The 16,977-nt window shown below is 42.1% G+C and overlaps 1 protein-coding gene across 1 annotated transcript in view; it reads right to left on the bottom strand.

Moving 5' to 3' along the window:
• LOC136872503 (probable G-protein coupled receptor CG31760) overlaps positions 1-16,977 on the bottom strand; it is a 991,355-nt gene that overhangs the window by 953,656 nt on the left and 20,722 nt on the right. Inside the window, exons 2-3 of the mRNA XM_067146311.2 lie at positions 11,611-11,728; positions 223-346 (exon numbers count right to left, since the gene is read on the bottom strand). Of these exons, the coding sequence (XP_067002412.2) occupies positions 223-346; positions 11,611-11,612 (126 nt within the window). The 5' untranslated portion in view covers positions 11,613-11,728. The remainder of the gene's footprint in view (positions 1-222; positions 347-11,610; positions 11,729-16,977) is intronic.

The raw sequence follows: 16,977 nt of genomic DNA on the forward strand, positions 1-16,977 counted from the left end.
TGTATTCTGCATGTGTGTCCCCCACCCGCAGGGGGTAAACATGGCTTCATTCTTAACATTAATCAAGCCCGATTTTTTCCTGGCACTCTTCCCATCACTGTCGAGCCCGTACTGAATAGCTCTTCATTAAACAAATCAGATCATAATAGTTGGACGTTTCAGATCAACGTAATTGACTTCAAAAATGTATAACAATTGCACAGATAAGGACTCATCTCTTACCTTTGTGGTGCGCTTCTTACACTTGTCAGACGCCGCGAAGATGTTGAGCTGTGTACTTCCTGGGGGTAGTGGGCATTGATCGATGTCTACACGTCGCAAGTCGATATCAATTCCACTCGTTCCCCTGCGGACAAAAAAAGGATATCGTTTATATAAATACAGAGTAGAGACAGAATTAAACCGAACATTTGAGGTAACATTTATCACAGCAGAAATGTTCAGAGTGAACACCCTGGCAAGCAACACATTTTATTCAGCGTTCACACTGCTTACATAACAGTCCTGCGGTATGTTTATTTTTGTGATCTCCTTTGGTGTATACATGGTGAATATCTTTATCTATTTTCACCTCTCCTGCAAATTTATATTTTTAAGTTAAAGTACAGATAGCTATCAATACAAGTGTGGTCGAGAGAGTATAGAGACTGTGGAAGAACAGGGATGCTTTGTCGTAGTAGTTTTATTTCTGGCCTTTCAGCATTGAAAATATTCTAATTACAATGTTATAATAATAATAATAATAATAATAATAATAATAATAATAATAATAATAATGTTATTGGCTTACCGTCCCAGTAACTACTTTTACGATTTTAGCATTCGTCGAGGTGCCGGAATTCAGTCCCGCAGGCGTTCTTTTACGTACCACTAAATCTACCGACACCAGGCTGAGTTATTTTAGCACCTTCAAATACCACCGGTTTGTGCCAAGTTGGGGTCATAAGGCTAGCGCTCCAACCATCTGAGCAACTCAACCTGGTAATTACAATGTTAAAAGAGCATACACTGAATAAAATCCGGCACTTATAATAAAAGGAAATGCAGAAACTGCGGAGAAAGCAATTCCGTGATTTGAACTTGTTTCGGTAAAAACAACAAAAACACATAGCTAGGCTAAAAAACGAGGAGTTAAAAACATGGTGCTCCCTTGCTTAAAAATGTAAAGGAATTGCCATTTTCGCACAACACCCTCAAGTGGTTCGGGCATCAGAGTGGACTTAAAGCATCAAAGTGATGGCAGACGTGGCTCCAGTAAGAAGCTTGGTGGTATAAGTTGGAGAACAACAACGGCATTCGGGCCTGCGGCGAGACTAAAACTTACGGACGTTGTTTCTCAAATTTTAACATCAGGAAAATGTTGGGGCTTTACTTTACTTAAGACCTCGGCCGCTTCCTTCCCAGTCCCAGCCCCATTCCGGTCCCATCGTCACCAAGGTTCCTCACGTAAGCTAATAGTTTACTCTTCAATCAACCACTTTGGATGAATGATTTCTTCTGTGTCGGTGCGACGTAAAACCAACTGTAAATAATAATAATAATAATAATAATAATAATAATAATAATAATAATAATAATAATAATAATAATTGTACCGGCTGGTACACCTGTACGCCGCACATTTGAATTTTCCGCCATTAAGTACTCCTCTACAGGAGAAACTCTGAACTTTAACATCTGTATCGACTTATAAGTTTTCTCAGAAGATGGCACTACCATAAATTTGGTGATTACAAAGTTGTCAATACTGTGCGGAGTTCAAAATGTTTTGTTTTCCATTAATTAAGAAGTGTGGACATTCTCTTATAGATGTCTCTACTAAAAAGCAATGATCATGCACCCTGGTGCGAAGTGAAGGTACTTTTCTTGAAGATATTTTGTACTCATAAGTTTTCCTATAACTCAATTTCGTTCCCTCATTTGTGGGTTGGCAATATACATATTTTCTTTCCGCCAGTTTTGAAATTAGCCAATCCAGAATTTCTATAATTAATTTTTGACCAATCGTGTCCTTCTTCTTCAATTTTGATGTGTAACTTTTAGCCAGCGAATAAAGTTGAGTGGGTGTGTCTTAATTATTCATGAAAGGTCTCGAATCTTCCCCGAGTGTATAAAAACTGCTGATTTTACGGCTCCTGGCCACGCGAACAACATCTAGCCTAGTGTGCTAGTGTATGGAAGTGTAGCAGGAGGCGGGAAGCGCCCCTTTCATCCGGCAGCAGCTCTTCTACAAGGTAATGGCCACTTAACATAATTATTTCTCGCTAGCTCATGTAACCTATCTTGAATCATGTAATTTGCCGTCACTTTTGTAAAACTTCACATATCTTTAACTGTAAAACGGGGATAGAGAGTGCTTTACCCTCTTGAGCACCCCTTCTTTTTTTGATTTGAGGTGACTACGTTTTCATAACCGATTTTCTACTCTTCCTTAATGTGTTAAAATTTTTATTATACGAGTCACCTCCCTAGTTTGGGAATAGCCCCTGTGTCAACGGCCTAGTGCCTCTTAGGTTTTAAAACTGGTATTTGGGAGTGCTAATACACACCTCCATTCTTTTTGCGTTTAGGGCCATTTAAGTTAACCTGTTATTTTTCTATTTAGGCCCAGTAGGCTGGATACTAGATACCCCTGTTTCATTGTAAGTTGTGCCTTGATGGCAATCATGTGTAAAAGTCTGGTATTGCCTTTAATAGGCTCGAAAAATTGAGAGCGGGTTAGCTCTTTCTTGTGTTTGAAAAGTGCCTCTGGCAGGCTTGAGGTTAAAAGTTAGGAGCAAGTGCTCCTTGAATGAAGGGGTTTTCTGCCCTTTGAACAAATGACTGTCTCTTGGTAAAGTGGGGCTAGTAGCTCAAGGATTGTGTAATTGGGGCTCGAGGCCCAGAACTTGTAAAGACTCCAAAACTCGGGCGTTCGTTTGTAAAATTATACCTTGTACCTGATTAGTGGATAGTGGTCGAGTTGTTGTTATTTGTTTAAATTCTATGTGAAATTTGTTAAGTTTTTCTACTTGCGAAAATATAACCTTTTATTGAAATTTTAATTCATCTTTCGGCCTTGTAGTTAGACCCATTCCAGCCCGCACCTTCTTTCACCTCTGCATTCCACGGGTAACCCCGTAATAATAATAATAATAATAATAATAATAATAATAATAATAATAATAAACGTATGGCCTCAGCTTCCGAGTGCAGATTATTTTTAATTCGACGTCATCTCGCTGTCTGCTCGTCAATTTTGACGCTCCGTTTTATTCTAGGTCTACTAGATGGCAGCGTAAACCGAATCTCTCGTGGGCGTCTACGGCTGAGTTCTAATGAACTTTGTAGGGTAAACACCAAATGTGTCACCAGAGATCTTTTATGTGTCGTATGACTTTTTTCCGCCCTTCATAAATCCGACTATCTCTGCCGGGTTTGAACCCTCTATCTTGGGATCCAAAGATCGAGACTCTACCACTGATCCACAGAGGCATATCAATTTTGGAGGTGGTGATGATTATTGTTTTATGAGGAAGTAGCTTACAGCTGGGCAACCATCCTACATCCTACCATCCTACAGGGAAAATGAAGAGGTCCGTCACTTCTAAAAATTAAGGTATCGGGAAAGAAAAGAAAAGGCCACAAATACTCCAAGGGCCTCAAAAACCTAATGCTGTCGGGATTAGGAAAGAACTGGCCAAAGGGAAAGGTGAATGAGAGGAGCCTGTCATAAGTAAGTGGAAGCAAATGCAAGGCTCACGCTAGGGAACCATGGTCACCAAACTACGATCGAAGTTGAGAGCTACTTATCCCCCCTTTCAGTCACCGTGGACGTATTCTACCGTCCTCATCGAGAGACCGCTGGTCTTTCATTAAGGCACTTCTTATGGTAGGCAGGGGATACCGTGGATGTATTCTACTGCCCCCAATCACAGAGGTTCAAGGATAATTATTCTGCTGTGTTTCCTGTAAAAACGTTAACAATCACAAATATTCAAACCATGAACTACCGGGCAGGAAGCAAGTATGCCCACTGCTATACCACAGCATTAAATTTAGGTCAAACTACCCGGTTTCATTCAGTCCCTTAATGCGTAGTAGAGTCATTGAGTTCGTGGACTGGCCGTCTACTGTCGGTGTGGTGCACTACAGCGGAGATTTTGCACCACAGAATGTTCCCATGACAGTTCTTTGCTAGTCCCACCTAGAGGTGGTTGCGCGCATACAGCACAAACAGAACTACGTTGTCTATTGCGAAGGGTAGTTTAATGTCACCGCCGAGACTTGGGAACGTCTTAGTTTGAGCAACGGAAAATTTCAAGTTCTACCAAAAACTAGGCAAATCCGCTAGCGAAACGTGTGAGATGATCAAGTCTAAATCGTGCGGATCACCACGACGGGAAAAAGACGCGGAAATGCAGGTAAAAAACTACATAATCCTTGAACTCTTAGCGCCGTCCGTGAATATATTGACTGTCGGACGTACATAGGTGTACAATGCGTTGCCTTGACTGTAGGCGCCAGTCCACGAACTTGTTCACTGTACAGTAGTTGTATATCGGCCCAGCTGCAACAAGTAGCAATTCTGTAGAATGAAAATCATTATTAAAATTTCCCGGTTTATCCTATGTACACCACTTGGACGCGAGAACTGTGAACAAATAATGTAAAGCTCTGGGGTGTGTAACCGCAGCGAGGTGAGGTGAAAACAATCCGCAAGAGATTTCTTTATTAAAACATCAGTAGCGTGTCTGCTGGTAGAACACAATTGAAAGTAATGGTGCTGTGAAAATACTGAATTTTTAAAACCTTCCATTACTATCTTGAACGGTAGCTGACCTTGGGTGAAAGTTTAAAGCCAGCGGGACCGACAGAGAATAGCAGCTCCTGTCGTAATCCTCTTTCCCCAGATTACCTCCTGCTATTCCTGCAAGTTCTGCAAATATAACCCACCACTTCTGAGGCTTAACCCTCGTAAGTCTATAAAATAAACCTTGCACCGGAAGTATTTGATTAAAGTAGTCTCTTCCGTAATAATAATATTTTTTTTTTTGCTAGGGGCTTTACGTCGCACCGACACAGATAGGTCTTATGGCGACGATGGGATAGGAAAGGCCTAGGAGTTGGAAGGAAGCAGCCGTGGCCTTAATTAAGGTACAGCCCCAGCATTTGCCTGGTGTGAAAATGGGAAACCACAGAAAACCATCTTCAGGGCTGCCGATAGTGAGGCTCAAACCTACTATCTCCCGGATGCAAGCTCACAGCCACGGCCAACTCGCCCGGTAATAATAATAATAATAATAATAATAATAATAATAATAATAATAATAATGAAATGAAATGTCGTATGGCTTTTAGTGCCGGGATATCCCAGGACGGGTTAGGCTCGACAGGTGCACGTCTTTCTATTTGACTCCCTTAGGCGAGCTGCGCGTCGTGATGAGGATGAAATGATGATGAAGACAACACATATACTACACCCAGCCCACGTGCCATTGTAATTAACCAATTAAGGTTAAAATCCCCGACCCGGCCGGGAATCGAACCCAGGACCCTCTGAACCGAAGGCCAGTACGCTGACCGTTCAGTCAACGAGTCGGACATAATAATAATAATAATAATAATAATAATAATAATAATAATAATAATAATAATAATAATAATAATAATAATAATAATAGGAAATTGACAGAAGACGCTTTTATTACCAAGAACCGAGCCGATACTTGTATGGAAATATTAGTGTGCAAAAGTGTATTCCTCGTCTTGTGCTATGGTCTTGCATAACAATATACGTATATTTTGTATACTGGCGGTCTCATATACGGACTTACAAGCGAATATCTCTTAAATGAATAGATGAGAAACGAATGATTTGTCTTACAAATGTTATTTGGTGGAAGGGGCATTTCTAACTGCGATATGGGCAATATTTTGCCGGGAAAACTTATGTGGTAGCGGGGCGGACATTCACAATTTTAAATGGAACCTTGACAATCCAAACCAAACCCCACAGCACTTAACGCCCTTGAAAGAGCTTTGGCCTGCCCAGCGACTGCTGCTCAGCACGAAGGCCTGCAGATTACGAGGGGCCGTGCGGTCAGCACGACGCATCCTCTCCGCCGTTATTCTGGGCTTTCGAAACCGGGGCCGCCATCTCACCGTCAGATACCTCCTCAATTCTAATCATGTAGGCTGAGTGGACCACAAACCAGCCATCAGGTCGAGAGAAAAATCCCTGACCTGGCCGGGAATCGAAACCGGGGCCTCCGGGTAAGAGGCAGGCATGCTACCCCTACACGACGGGGCCGGACAACCTTGACAATACATTTTAGTATTCTGGTTATCCTCAATAATGAAGCAACTTAAAATCATTTATTCGAAAGTGAATTGTTGAGCGGTTTTAACTCAGGTTACTCGGCCTAAAATTCATGAACTTAATATAAAATAGACCATAGAAAGGAAGAATATGAATATTTTGGTTTCAAGCCACCTGAACTCTCAAGGTATGTAGTTGGCCATGTGTGTTATGTACTGTGGCTCTTCCAGGTTCAAAAATATGGCAGTTATTGATATAGTGAGTGATAAATGTGATTTTAGTACTAGATGAATGCAGGAGAAATTATCGATATGTGTTCGGAGTATTCAATGAAATGTATGGCATGAAAATGTCAAATATGTAACTTTAACGACTGGAAATACAGATACATATGTACCTAAAGTGTACAGTTCACTAGATGAAATCAAATGTGACTGACACATGATGATGATGATGCTTGTTGTTTTAAGGGGCCTAACATCGAAGGTCATCGGCCCCTAATGGTACGAATTGAAAGAACAAAAATTACAAAGGCATCCACTGACCAAAATAAAAATAAAAAATGTCATGAAGAATGAATGGATGGACAGGAACCCAACAAAACACAAAACAAACAAACAAAAACAAAAACCAGTGGATCGGATTCAATAGAGAACGAAAATAACATTATTACCGACCAAGGAACCACTTATAAAGCACAAAGATGCTTGGTGTCTAAAGGGGGTGCAAAATCCACGTCTCAGGCCCCACAGAATGGTACATGTCGCGAGTAAAATAGAACCATGGTATGTGTCATGTTGGGGTATTAATCAGAAGTAGCGAAGACTCACGGTGTTCCACAAAAGATGGTACTACTCACAAGTACTGTACTTCGTACAGGTAACGCAGACCTATGGTGTTTCGCACACAATGGCGCCACTTACAGCCAACGCAAACCGATGAGTTTCCTCACCTAGGGTACTAGTCACGGGTGCCGGTCCCAAGGGCCCCGTGGTGTTCCGCACATAGTGAGTACTAATCACAGGCAACGCAGACCCACGGTGTCGCTCATATAGTGGTACAACTCACAGGCTACGCCCAGACCCGCGGTGTTGCCCAAATGGGTACAACGCACGGGTACTGGAATCCACCAGGCCAGGCTTTTTACTGCAACGAATCACAAACATATTTCGTACCATATTAGTGATACTACTCGCAAGTACATGCAACCCATGGTGTTCCCCGCATGATGGTACGAATCAAGAGTAGTTTCATGGTTCTAATTCATTCATCCCTTGGTCGCCCCTTTTAGTCGCCTCGCACGACAGGCAGGGGATACCGTGGGTGTATTATTCGTCAGCCTCCCCCACCCACAGGGGGTGTGTGTTTGGTCCGCGAGAGGTATTTTATTTCCCTCAAGTCCGCCGGCAAGCCGGTTAGGACCCCCCTATCCGCCACCTGGGACGCGCCACGTGGGAGTATCACCTCTCCCCCTGCTACGCCTGCGTAGCAGGTTCGTGGTGTGACTGACACAAATGCTATAGATATATGTGAATTTTTTCGCTACATGGAAAACATAGAATCATGGATATGTTTGGGGGCTTAGAAGACGAGAGAACGAGTACATATTATTTGGTTGTTCCCCTCTTAGTAGCCTCTTACTACATGGAAGGGGTACCGATAATTAATAAATCCTTTCACTCCAACAAAATGTTATTTATTTCTAATAACCGAGCCGACACTTGTATGGAAATATGTATGTATGTATACCTTGTCTTGTGCTATGGTCTTGGATAACAATATACGTATATTTTTTGTATGTTTTATATGTTCCGATAAATAGAAATAAATAATGTATCTTCCTTCAGCAGAGTTCAGAATTTTAATTAATGTTTTTCCGTTAAAATTATTCGTCATTGCTTTGTTTAAAGGTCTAATACGTCCAACATCAATATATTCCAAAAATATGCCTTTCCATACACCAAAATGGCGCAGTTCTTCTATTCATATGACGTACACTGGTTGCCTGGTTACGGTATAGGTTTTTTTTCTACGCAAAATTGCTTACGCTAATTCCAGATAGACCCCAGCCCAAAAACATATCCATGGTATTAAGTTCGTAGATAAGTCAATGTGAATTGGCCGAAGACAGCGCACTTAAGTTTAGCCGTTACTAAAGCAGCAGAATTACAATCGTTATTACATGCGCTTTAATCAAGACCTCACAGAAAGAGATTTTCATGTTAGAGTTGTTTTTCTTCGTTTTTGTGAATTGTTACTTAACGTTAGTGCACAGAATGGTTCTTTCTTAACAATCATATTGTTTTCAGAAGAAGCAACATTCCCAAGCACTGAACATCTTAATAGGCACAATATGCATTATTAGGCCCCTGAAAACCATAAATGGATGAGAATTGTGCATTTTCAGAAACGCTGCTCACTGAGATTTTGTGTGAGATTCTTGATAACCTTGTCATCAATCCTTACTTCTATGAAGGTCCCACCACACAGATAAATGTTTAACATTTGTCGAATGAGGAGTTCTTTCTATTCGTTTTACGTCACACTGACTCTGACAAATTTCATGGTGAAGATCTAGGAGAACATCATGACCTTAATTAAGGTCCAACTCCAGCATGTACCTCGTGTAAAAATGGAGAAACTAAGGAAAAGTATATTTAAGGTTGCCGACGGAGAGGTTCGAACTCGCTATATCCCGAATGCAAGCTCACAGCTACGCGACCCAAACCGCACGGCTCACTTGATTTTTGTTATTTCAAATTGTTCTAAACGTGCTATAATAACGTATAAGTTCACCATCTTACTGAAAAAGTGAAGATATACCGTATCATACTAACTGGCCAAGAAATGTCTATGATAACGTGGTCTTTCCTTCCGGCCGTACGTACTTACAAAACTTCTAGTCCGTCATTTTTTGTGTCGGGAGATACACAAAGGATGTTTTTTTTTTGCTAGTTGCTTTACCTCGCACCGACACAGATAGGTCTTGTGGCGACGATGGGACAGGGAAGGGCTGGGAGTAGGAAGGAAGCGGCCATGGCCTTCATTAAGGTACAGCCCCAGCATTTGCCTGGTGTAAAAATGGTAAACCACGGAAAACCATCTTTAGGGATGCCGACAGTGGGGTTGGAATTTACTACCTTCCGAATACTGGATACTGGCCGCATTTACACAAAGGTATTGGTGGAATGTGAAATATTATGGGAATTTGTCACTTTTTTCACATCATGTCCAGATTTAAATGTCTAGCGTCCCAGGCAGTGAAATTATATCTCGGTGAATAAGCTATTTAGGCATAGCAAGAAACTGACCGACTGTCTATTTTGGTTTAACATTCACAAGTAGTGAACTACTGAACCCCATTTGTAAATGAAATGTTATTTACTTAAAAGTACGCTCACTGGCAAGAAACAAACAAACAAACAAATAAACAAACAAACAAAAAACAAACAAAGAAATAAAGAAACACCTACAGTAAGCGATGGAATGACAGGAAAAATGAGCAGCAGACATTACCATCATAGGTACGTAGAGTGACAGTACAGTTGGAGTTTATTCATTTTTATTGATTAAAAATGATTTTAAATGCCTCTGCTGGGGGTGCCTAGTGTTTACAATGCACTATGTTTTGTCTTCTGGTATGAGCTACAGAATTTTTCTACTTGCATTAATCTGTCTCATTATTATCCTTGGCTTTGACAATGTGACAGTGAGTGAGGTATGAGCAATGCTAGTAATACCATTCCTTCTGCAGCCAGTCCCTGCTGTGAATGGTGTGAAAATGTTACTCATAGGGTCAGTTTCGGTGGGATTGGCAGACTGACAGGAATAGCAATTTCTGCCTCAGTGAGGAAACCAAAGGGAAAATACCTCATTCCTCACTTCCCTAGTACGCCTCTTCAGTGATGTCTATGACATCTATGACAGAAAATGGCGGAGCTGTTGAGAATCTAATCAGCCTACGGGGTGAGGACATAACATACAACGATTTGAAAGATGACGTCTCTTCGCTTCATATTTAAATAAGTGCTTTGCTTGTTATATACATATGATAGATATACAATAATTGTAATTTTGGAAACGTAGTTACAAGTTATATTATGATTTACATTTTGCATGAAGATTTTAATAATTAAATTCTTGTGAGCCGGCATTATAGAGAAAGTCGTAATCGAGAAGGGGAGATGAAGGGAAAGGCTCTGCGTGACGTAAAAATAGTTTCTTATAAAAAAGTTTTACGAAAAAACCCAGTAGAAGGGAAAAAACATATATGAAAGTATTGAAAGGAGTTTTATGAAACACAAGCCTGGTGCTAATATAAATCGATATTATGAATTAATATTTAAAAATATTAAAGAGTCATGTAGGAGTATATTACAGAAGAAAGATCGCACGGAATCTTAACAGATGAATACTATTGTAAACTAGCTGTAGTACCCGGCGTTGCTCGGATAGTTTTGGAATTTCTACCATTAAGATTTGTATTATCAGTTGGTTATGTGGGAAGTCAATTTTTATAGAATTCATTATGGCGATGTTGATTGATATTTTACGATATATTGCGTAGTTTTAGATTTATTTAGATGTGTTCGATTTCAAGTTTTAGAATATTTAATTTTCGAGTGAAAATTTGTCCCTAATACGTGATAACTATGTGTATTTACCTGTCACGCTATATATATATGATGTTCACGATTCCAACTGTCATTAAGACTGTCACCAATCAGCTTTGCGACCTCAAAAGCAGTGGATTCAACACTAATCTCGGTCATTTTAGACTATTTAGCTTTAAGCCCCTCTTAGTCCCCGTCCAAATGAAGGCCGAACGTGGACTTACACGGTATCCAGTGTGTTACAATTCGTCTCAGCGACACATAAACAATGGATTCGACATTAATATCGGTTATTATCCATTGTTTTACCTGACATCCTCTCCCTTCCCATTACCCACCTCCAGCGGGGATTGGGATGTTTCCTCTCCATAGTATTTCTCTTCCAGATGGTAGGTCATGTGCGTACCAGGTTTCGTTGAGAGCTATTCTGGATCATACACACATGCATCCATAATCTGGTTATTTTTACATTAATTTTCGCCCTTCTCAACCTCCATACTGATTGCGGCTTAAATACGACATAACCATCCAGAGTGTCACAGTTCAACTCAGTGACCTTATTATTTATTTATTTTTATGTGTCATTCCCCCCTCTAGGAGTGCTAGATTTGTTTAACCGCACCAGTATTTTTTCAGACAGTAAGTCATATGTGTACCAATTTTTTGTGTGCGCTCTTCTGAAAGGTGCATACCTACATCCATAATTTCGTTGATCTTGGACATTTTCTTTTCCACCACTTCTTAGCTCAATGCCGATGGGGGCTGAAATTGACTTCAACGACATCCTGAATGTCATTATTCACCTCGGCGACATCTAAAACAATGAATTGTACATTAATATTCGTCGTTGTATACTATTTTTATATTTCACCACTCTTTCTGTTTTCTGTTTTGTAATTCACCTCCGCCCCTAAAGATTCTAGGGGTATCTTACCCCCGTAGCAATTTTCTCCAGATAGTAAGTCACATGTGTACCATGTTTGATTGAGAGGTATGCTAGAACATATACACATACCTCTTTAACCTCGGTCACTTCGGACATTTTCTCTTCTTCACCAGTTCTCCCCCCCCCCCCCCCTCCTGTCAAGTGGGAATAAACTACCTTCAACAGCATCCAGAGTGTCACAGTTCATCACAGCGACCCCGAAAACTATGTATCTGACACAAATATCTGTACTAATCGGTTATTTTTACATTTTACCACTACTCTAGGAGGCTAGGTGTCTTTACCCCCCCCCCCAAGGTATTTTTTACAGATAGTAAGTCATACTTGCATCAGTTTTAGTTGAGAGCTACGCGCAATCTTGGTCATTTGGAAATTTTATTTTCCCCCTTTCCCACCCCTAATGCCAAAGGGAGCTGAACTTGGACTTGAAAAAACTCCGGAGCATCACTATTCATCTCAGCGTATCCGAAATCTTTTTCGACTTTTATAACTCACCCTAAGAGGGCTAGGGGTGTTTTATGCCTTGGTTAGTCTCTTGATATTAAGTCATGTGTGTACAAAGTTTAGCAGAAAACGCTCTAGTAGTCCTGAAAACTGTGGTTTGACAGTAATATCAGTCGTTTTTAGTTATATTTATATTTCACCCTCTCCTCTGTACAGGGGTTCCTTGCCCCAATAAGCATTTTTCACAGATAGCAAGTAATATTTGTATCAATTTAGTTGACAGCTAAGGGAAATTTCACACATACATCCCTAAACTCGAAAACTAGGGATTCGACACTATTTTCAATTATTTTGATATCTCAGCCCATTCCCCTCACCAGCTACCACAAAGGGGACAAAACGTGCACCTATAAAAAATCTCAAGTGTCGCTACTCATCTCAGTGACCACGAAAACTATGGATTCGACATTATGTTTATATTTCACGCCCCCTCGGGGCCCCCAAAGGGGGATGAATTTTGACTTTAAAAATCGGGAGTGTCACTATTCATCTCAGCGAGCCAGGTAACTATGGATTGGATACTATTTTGGATTTTTTAATATCTCATTCCATCCTCTCCCCCCACCCCAAAGTGGGCTGAACTTTGGCTTCAAAAAATTGGAAGTGTCACTTCAATTCAGGGACCCCGAAAACAATTGATTCGACACTATTGTCGATATTTTTATAAATAATCCCATAAGGGGGCTAAGGAAGGCTTACCCCCATGGTGCTCTCCATATAGCAGGTAATAGGAGTACATTGTTTGTTTGAAATTATTCCAGTGGTTTAGAAGGAGATGCGTCATTTCCACACATACGTCCATTTTTATAAATAGATACATTTCGTAACATTTTAACTTAATAGTACAAGTAGAGTCCGCCTCTGTTGTGTAGGTGTTAGTGTGATTAGCTGCCACCCCCGCAGGCCTGGGTTCGATTCCCGGCTCTGCCACGATATTTGAAAAGTGATACGAGGGCTGAAACGACATTCACTCAGCCTCGGGATGTCAACTGAGTAGAGAGTGCTTCGATTCCATCCTCAGCCGTCCTCGAAGTGGTTTTTATGGTTTCCCACTTCTCCTCCAGCCAAATGCCGGTGTGGTACCTAACTTACGGCCAGGACCGCTTCCTTCCCTGTTCCTAGTCTATCCATTTCAACATTCCCATCCTCCCTCGAGGCTCTTGTTCAGCATAGCAGATGAGGCCGCTTGGGCGGGGTATTGGTCTTCCTCCCCAGTTGTATCCCAGACCCAAAGTTTCACGCTTCAGGACACTGTCCTTGAGGAAGTTGAGGTGGAATCCCTCACTGAGTCCGAGAGATAAACCAACGCTGGAGGGTAAACGGATTAAGAAAGAAAGAAAGAAAGAAGTAACAACCTTATGTATTTTGAATAGGTTAAGCGTGTGTGTTATACGAATTCTTTACCGATCAGTATGAGAGATAAATTTTTCCTTTCCTGCCTCAAGAGTACTCAAATACTCCTGTGATAAAAAATGTTATGGTAAGAAATGTATGAAAATGAGCGAAATCATGAGCGAAATCATAACGAAATGAAGTTTTTAAATATTGGCTGAAGTAGAAATGAAATTAAAACTAAGTTACTGAGCCCTGGGAAACGTTGAGAAGGGAATTTTACAGGTAGAGTAGTTATATCAGTAATTCCACCTTACATATTGCACGATCATTTTGAGGAGTGCTTCAGACATCTCCATGCCTCGATGTTCAACAATATTGATAGGTGTCCGCCCCTGAAAGCGGCAGTAAGATACCTTATACTTTACAGGGTGTACTTTCCCGCAAAACAGTGTTGTTCACTATGCCCTGAGCCAGGGCCCCAATTTATTCATACTTGTTGTGTTAAGGGGCCTAACATCGAAGGTCATCGGCCCCTAATGGAACGTGATGGACGACATGATACATGATATTTAAATTTTTTTAAATGTATCCACTGACAAGAGTTTAAAAAAATATGGTGATGAAAAAATGAGTATGAGATTAAAACACCAGTGGATCTAATTCGCAATGCCTTATTTCTAATAAAATAAGAGAAAATACAGGGAGAAAAGGAACAAGGCATTGCCTGGTGGTGCATATATAGATACTTCATTTACATTAGACGTTAAAATAACACATTAAAATACGCAACACAAACAAAAATGAAGTCAAAAGGTTAAAAGCGCAATGGAAACAAATACACGAAGACAAAGGACATCACTAGACACGGTAAAACAGACCACTATCCCTCATAAAGCAGTTGACGAGGTCTGCTGACTGCTCGTCATCTCGCAAGGTAAGGGAGATGGTACCCGGAAGGTTAAGACTACGGCGAAGATCGACCAGGTCCATACACTCCGTAAGGATGTGTACCACGGTAAGATGGTCGCCGCAGGTACACACCGGAGGGAGTTCTCCTTTCAAAAGATGCGAGTGAGTTATGATACCGTGGCCGATCCGAAGACGACATAATACCACGGCTTCCCTTCGCGAAGCCCGAAGGGCAGTCCTCCATACCTTCGTTGTTCCTTCTATCGCTCTCAGCTTATTGGGAAGTGGAATGGCCTGCCACTCCATCTCCCAATGAGACATGACCAGATGTCTTAGCTGAGAGCGAATATCACTTGCTGGAACCTTGAAAGGCAACGGGGGCAGTGTAACTGCCTCCTTGGCAGCCCGATCCGCTAACTCGTTTCCCTCGATGCCCATGTGGCTTGGGAGCCACAAAAACGTAATTTTGGTGCCAGCATCCGAACACCCGGCCAGCAGGTCCTGGATCCGCTGCACCAGAGGGTGCCGAGGGAAACAGGTATCAATAGACTGATGATGATGATGATGCTTGTTGTTTTAAGGGGCCTAACATCGAAGGTCATCGGCCCCTAATGGTACGAAATGAAAGAACAAAAATTACAAACGCATCCATTGACCAAAATAAAAATAAAAAATGTCATGAAGAATGAATGGATGGACATGAACCCAACAAAACACAAAACAAACAAACAAAAACAAAAACCAGTGGATCGGATTCAACAGAGAACGAAAATAACATTATTACCGACCAAGGAACCACTCATAAAGCACAATGATGCTTGGTGTCTAAAGGGGGTGCAAAATCCACGTCTAAGGCCCCACAGAATGGTACATGTCGCGAGTAAAATAGAACCATGGTATGTGTCACGTTGGGGTATTAATCAGAAGTAGCGAGGACTCACGGTGTTCCACAAAAGATGGTACTACTCACAAGTATTGTACTTCGTACAGGTAACGCAGACCTATGGTGTTTCGCACACAATGGCGCCAACCACAGCCAACGCAAACCGATGAGTTTCCTCACCTAGGGTACTAGTCACGGGTGCCGGTCCCAAGGGCCCCGTGGTGTTCCGCACATAGTGAGTACTAATCACAGGCAACGCAGACCCACGATGTCGCTCATATAGTGGCACAACTCACAGGCTACGCCCAGACCCGCGGTGTTGCCCACATGGGTACAACGCACGGGTACTGGAATCCACCAGGTGAGGCTTTTTACTGCAACGAATCACAAACATACTTCGTACCATGTTGGTGATACTACTCGCAAGTACATGCAACCTATGGTGTTCCCCGCATGACGGTACGAATCAAGAGTCGTTTCATGGTTCTAATTCATTCATCCCTTGGTCGCCCCTTTTAGTCGCCTCGCACGACAGGCAGGGGATACCGTGGGTGTATTATTCGTCAGCCTCCCCCACCCACAGGGGGTGTGTGTTTGGTCCGCAAGAGGTATTTTATTTCCCTCAAGTCCGCCGGCAAGCCGGTTAGGACCCCCCTATCCGCCACCTGGGACGCGCCACGTGGGAGTATCACCTCTCCCCCTGCTACGCCTGCGTAGCAGGTTCGTGGTATCAATAGACTGGAGTGAACTCAAGGAGTCAGTACACACAAGAAAGTGACGGCGTTCATTGAACAGTGCGTACCGCAAAGCTCTACAGATAGCATAGAGCTCTGCTGTGTACACACTATAGGTTTCCGGAAGAGCGAAAAGAAATCTATCGTTGTCGACAACGAACGCAGAGCCCACCTTCGTGACCGTCCTTGAACCATCCGTGTAGACGACGACTGAGGCTGTATAGCGGCCAACGACGGACAAGAAGAGCCTCCGATAAATCGAAGGGTCCGTGTTATCCTTCGGGCCAGTGTGTAGGTCCAGAATTATTTCAGGTCGCCGTACTACCCACGGAGGTACCCCACTTGGTTGTCTGACAAGGCAAGGAACCGAAGGTACGTCAAACAATCTGTAACTGCTATCTAAACGTATTCCAACCGGCCGCGTTGCTCGGGAACGAGCGGCGTACAGCAAACGGTTGCCATTGTTGAAAACGCTAGAATAGCTTGGATGAAGTAGCATCTGTCGCAAATTAGCAGCATAAGTAAGAAGCAGTTGCTGGCGCCTCAGGCGTAAAGGCGGTACACCAGACTCAGCGAGCAGGCTAGCTATGGGGCTTGTACGAAAGGCTCCCGTCGCTAACCTAACCCCGCTGTGGTGAATGCTGTTTAGCTTCGCAAGAACGCTTGGTCTTGCTGAACCATATGCTGCACTGCCGTAGTCTAGGCGAGATAAAATATGTGCCCTATAGAATCGTAGGAGCACCGCGCGGTCA

Source organism: Anabrus simplex, chromosome 4, assembly GCF_040414725.1.
Source record: "Anabrus simplex isolate iqAnaSimp1 chromosome 4, ASM4041472v1, whole genome shotgun sequence".
Classification (NCBI taxonomy): Eukaryota; Metazoa; Arthropoda; class Insecta; order Orthoptera; family Tettigoniidae; genus Anabrus; species Anabrus simplex.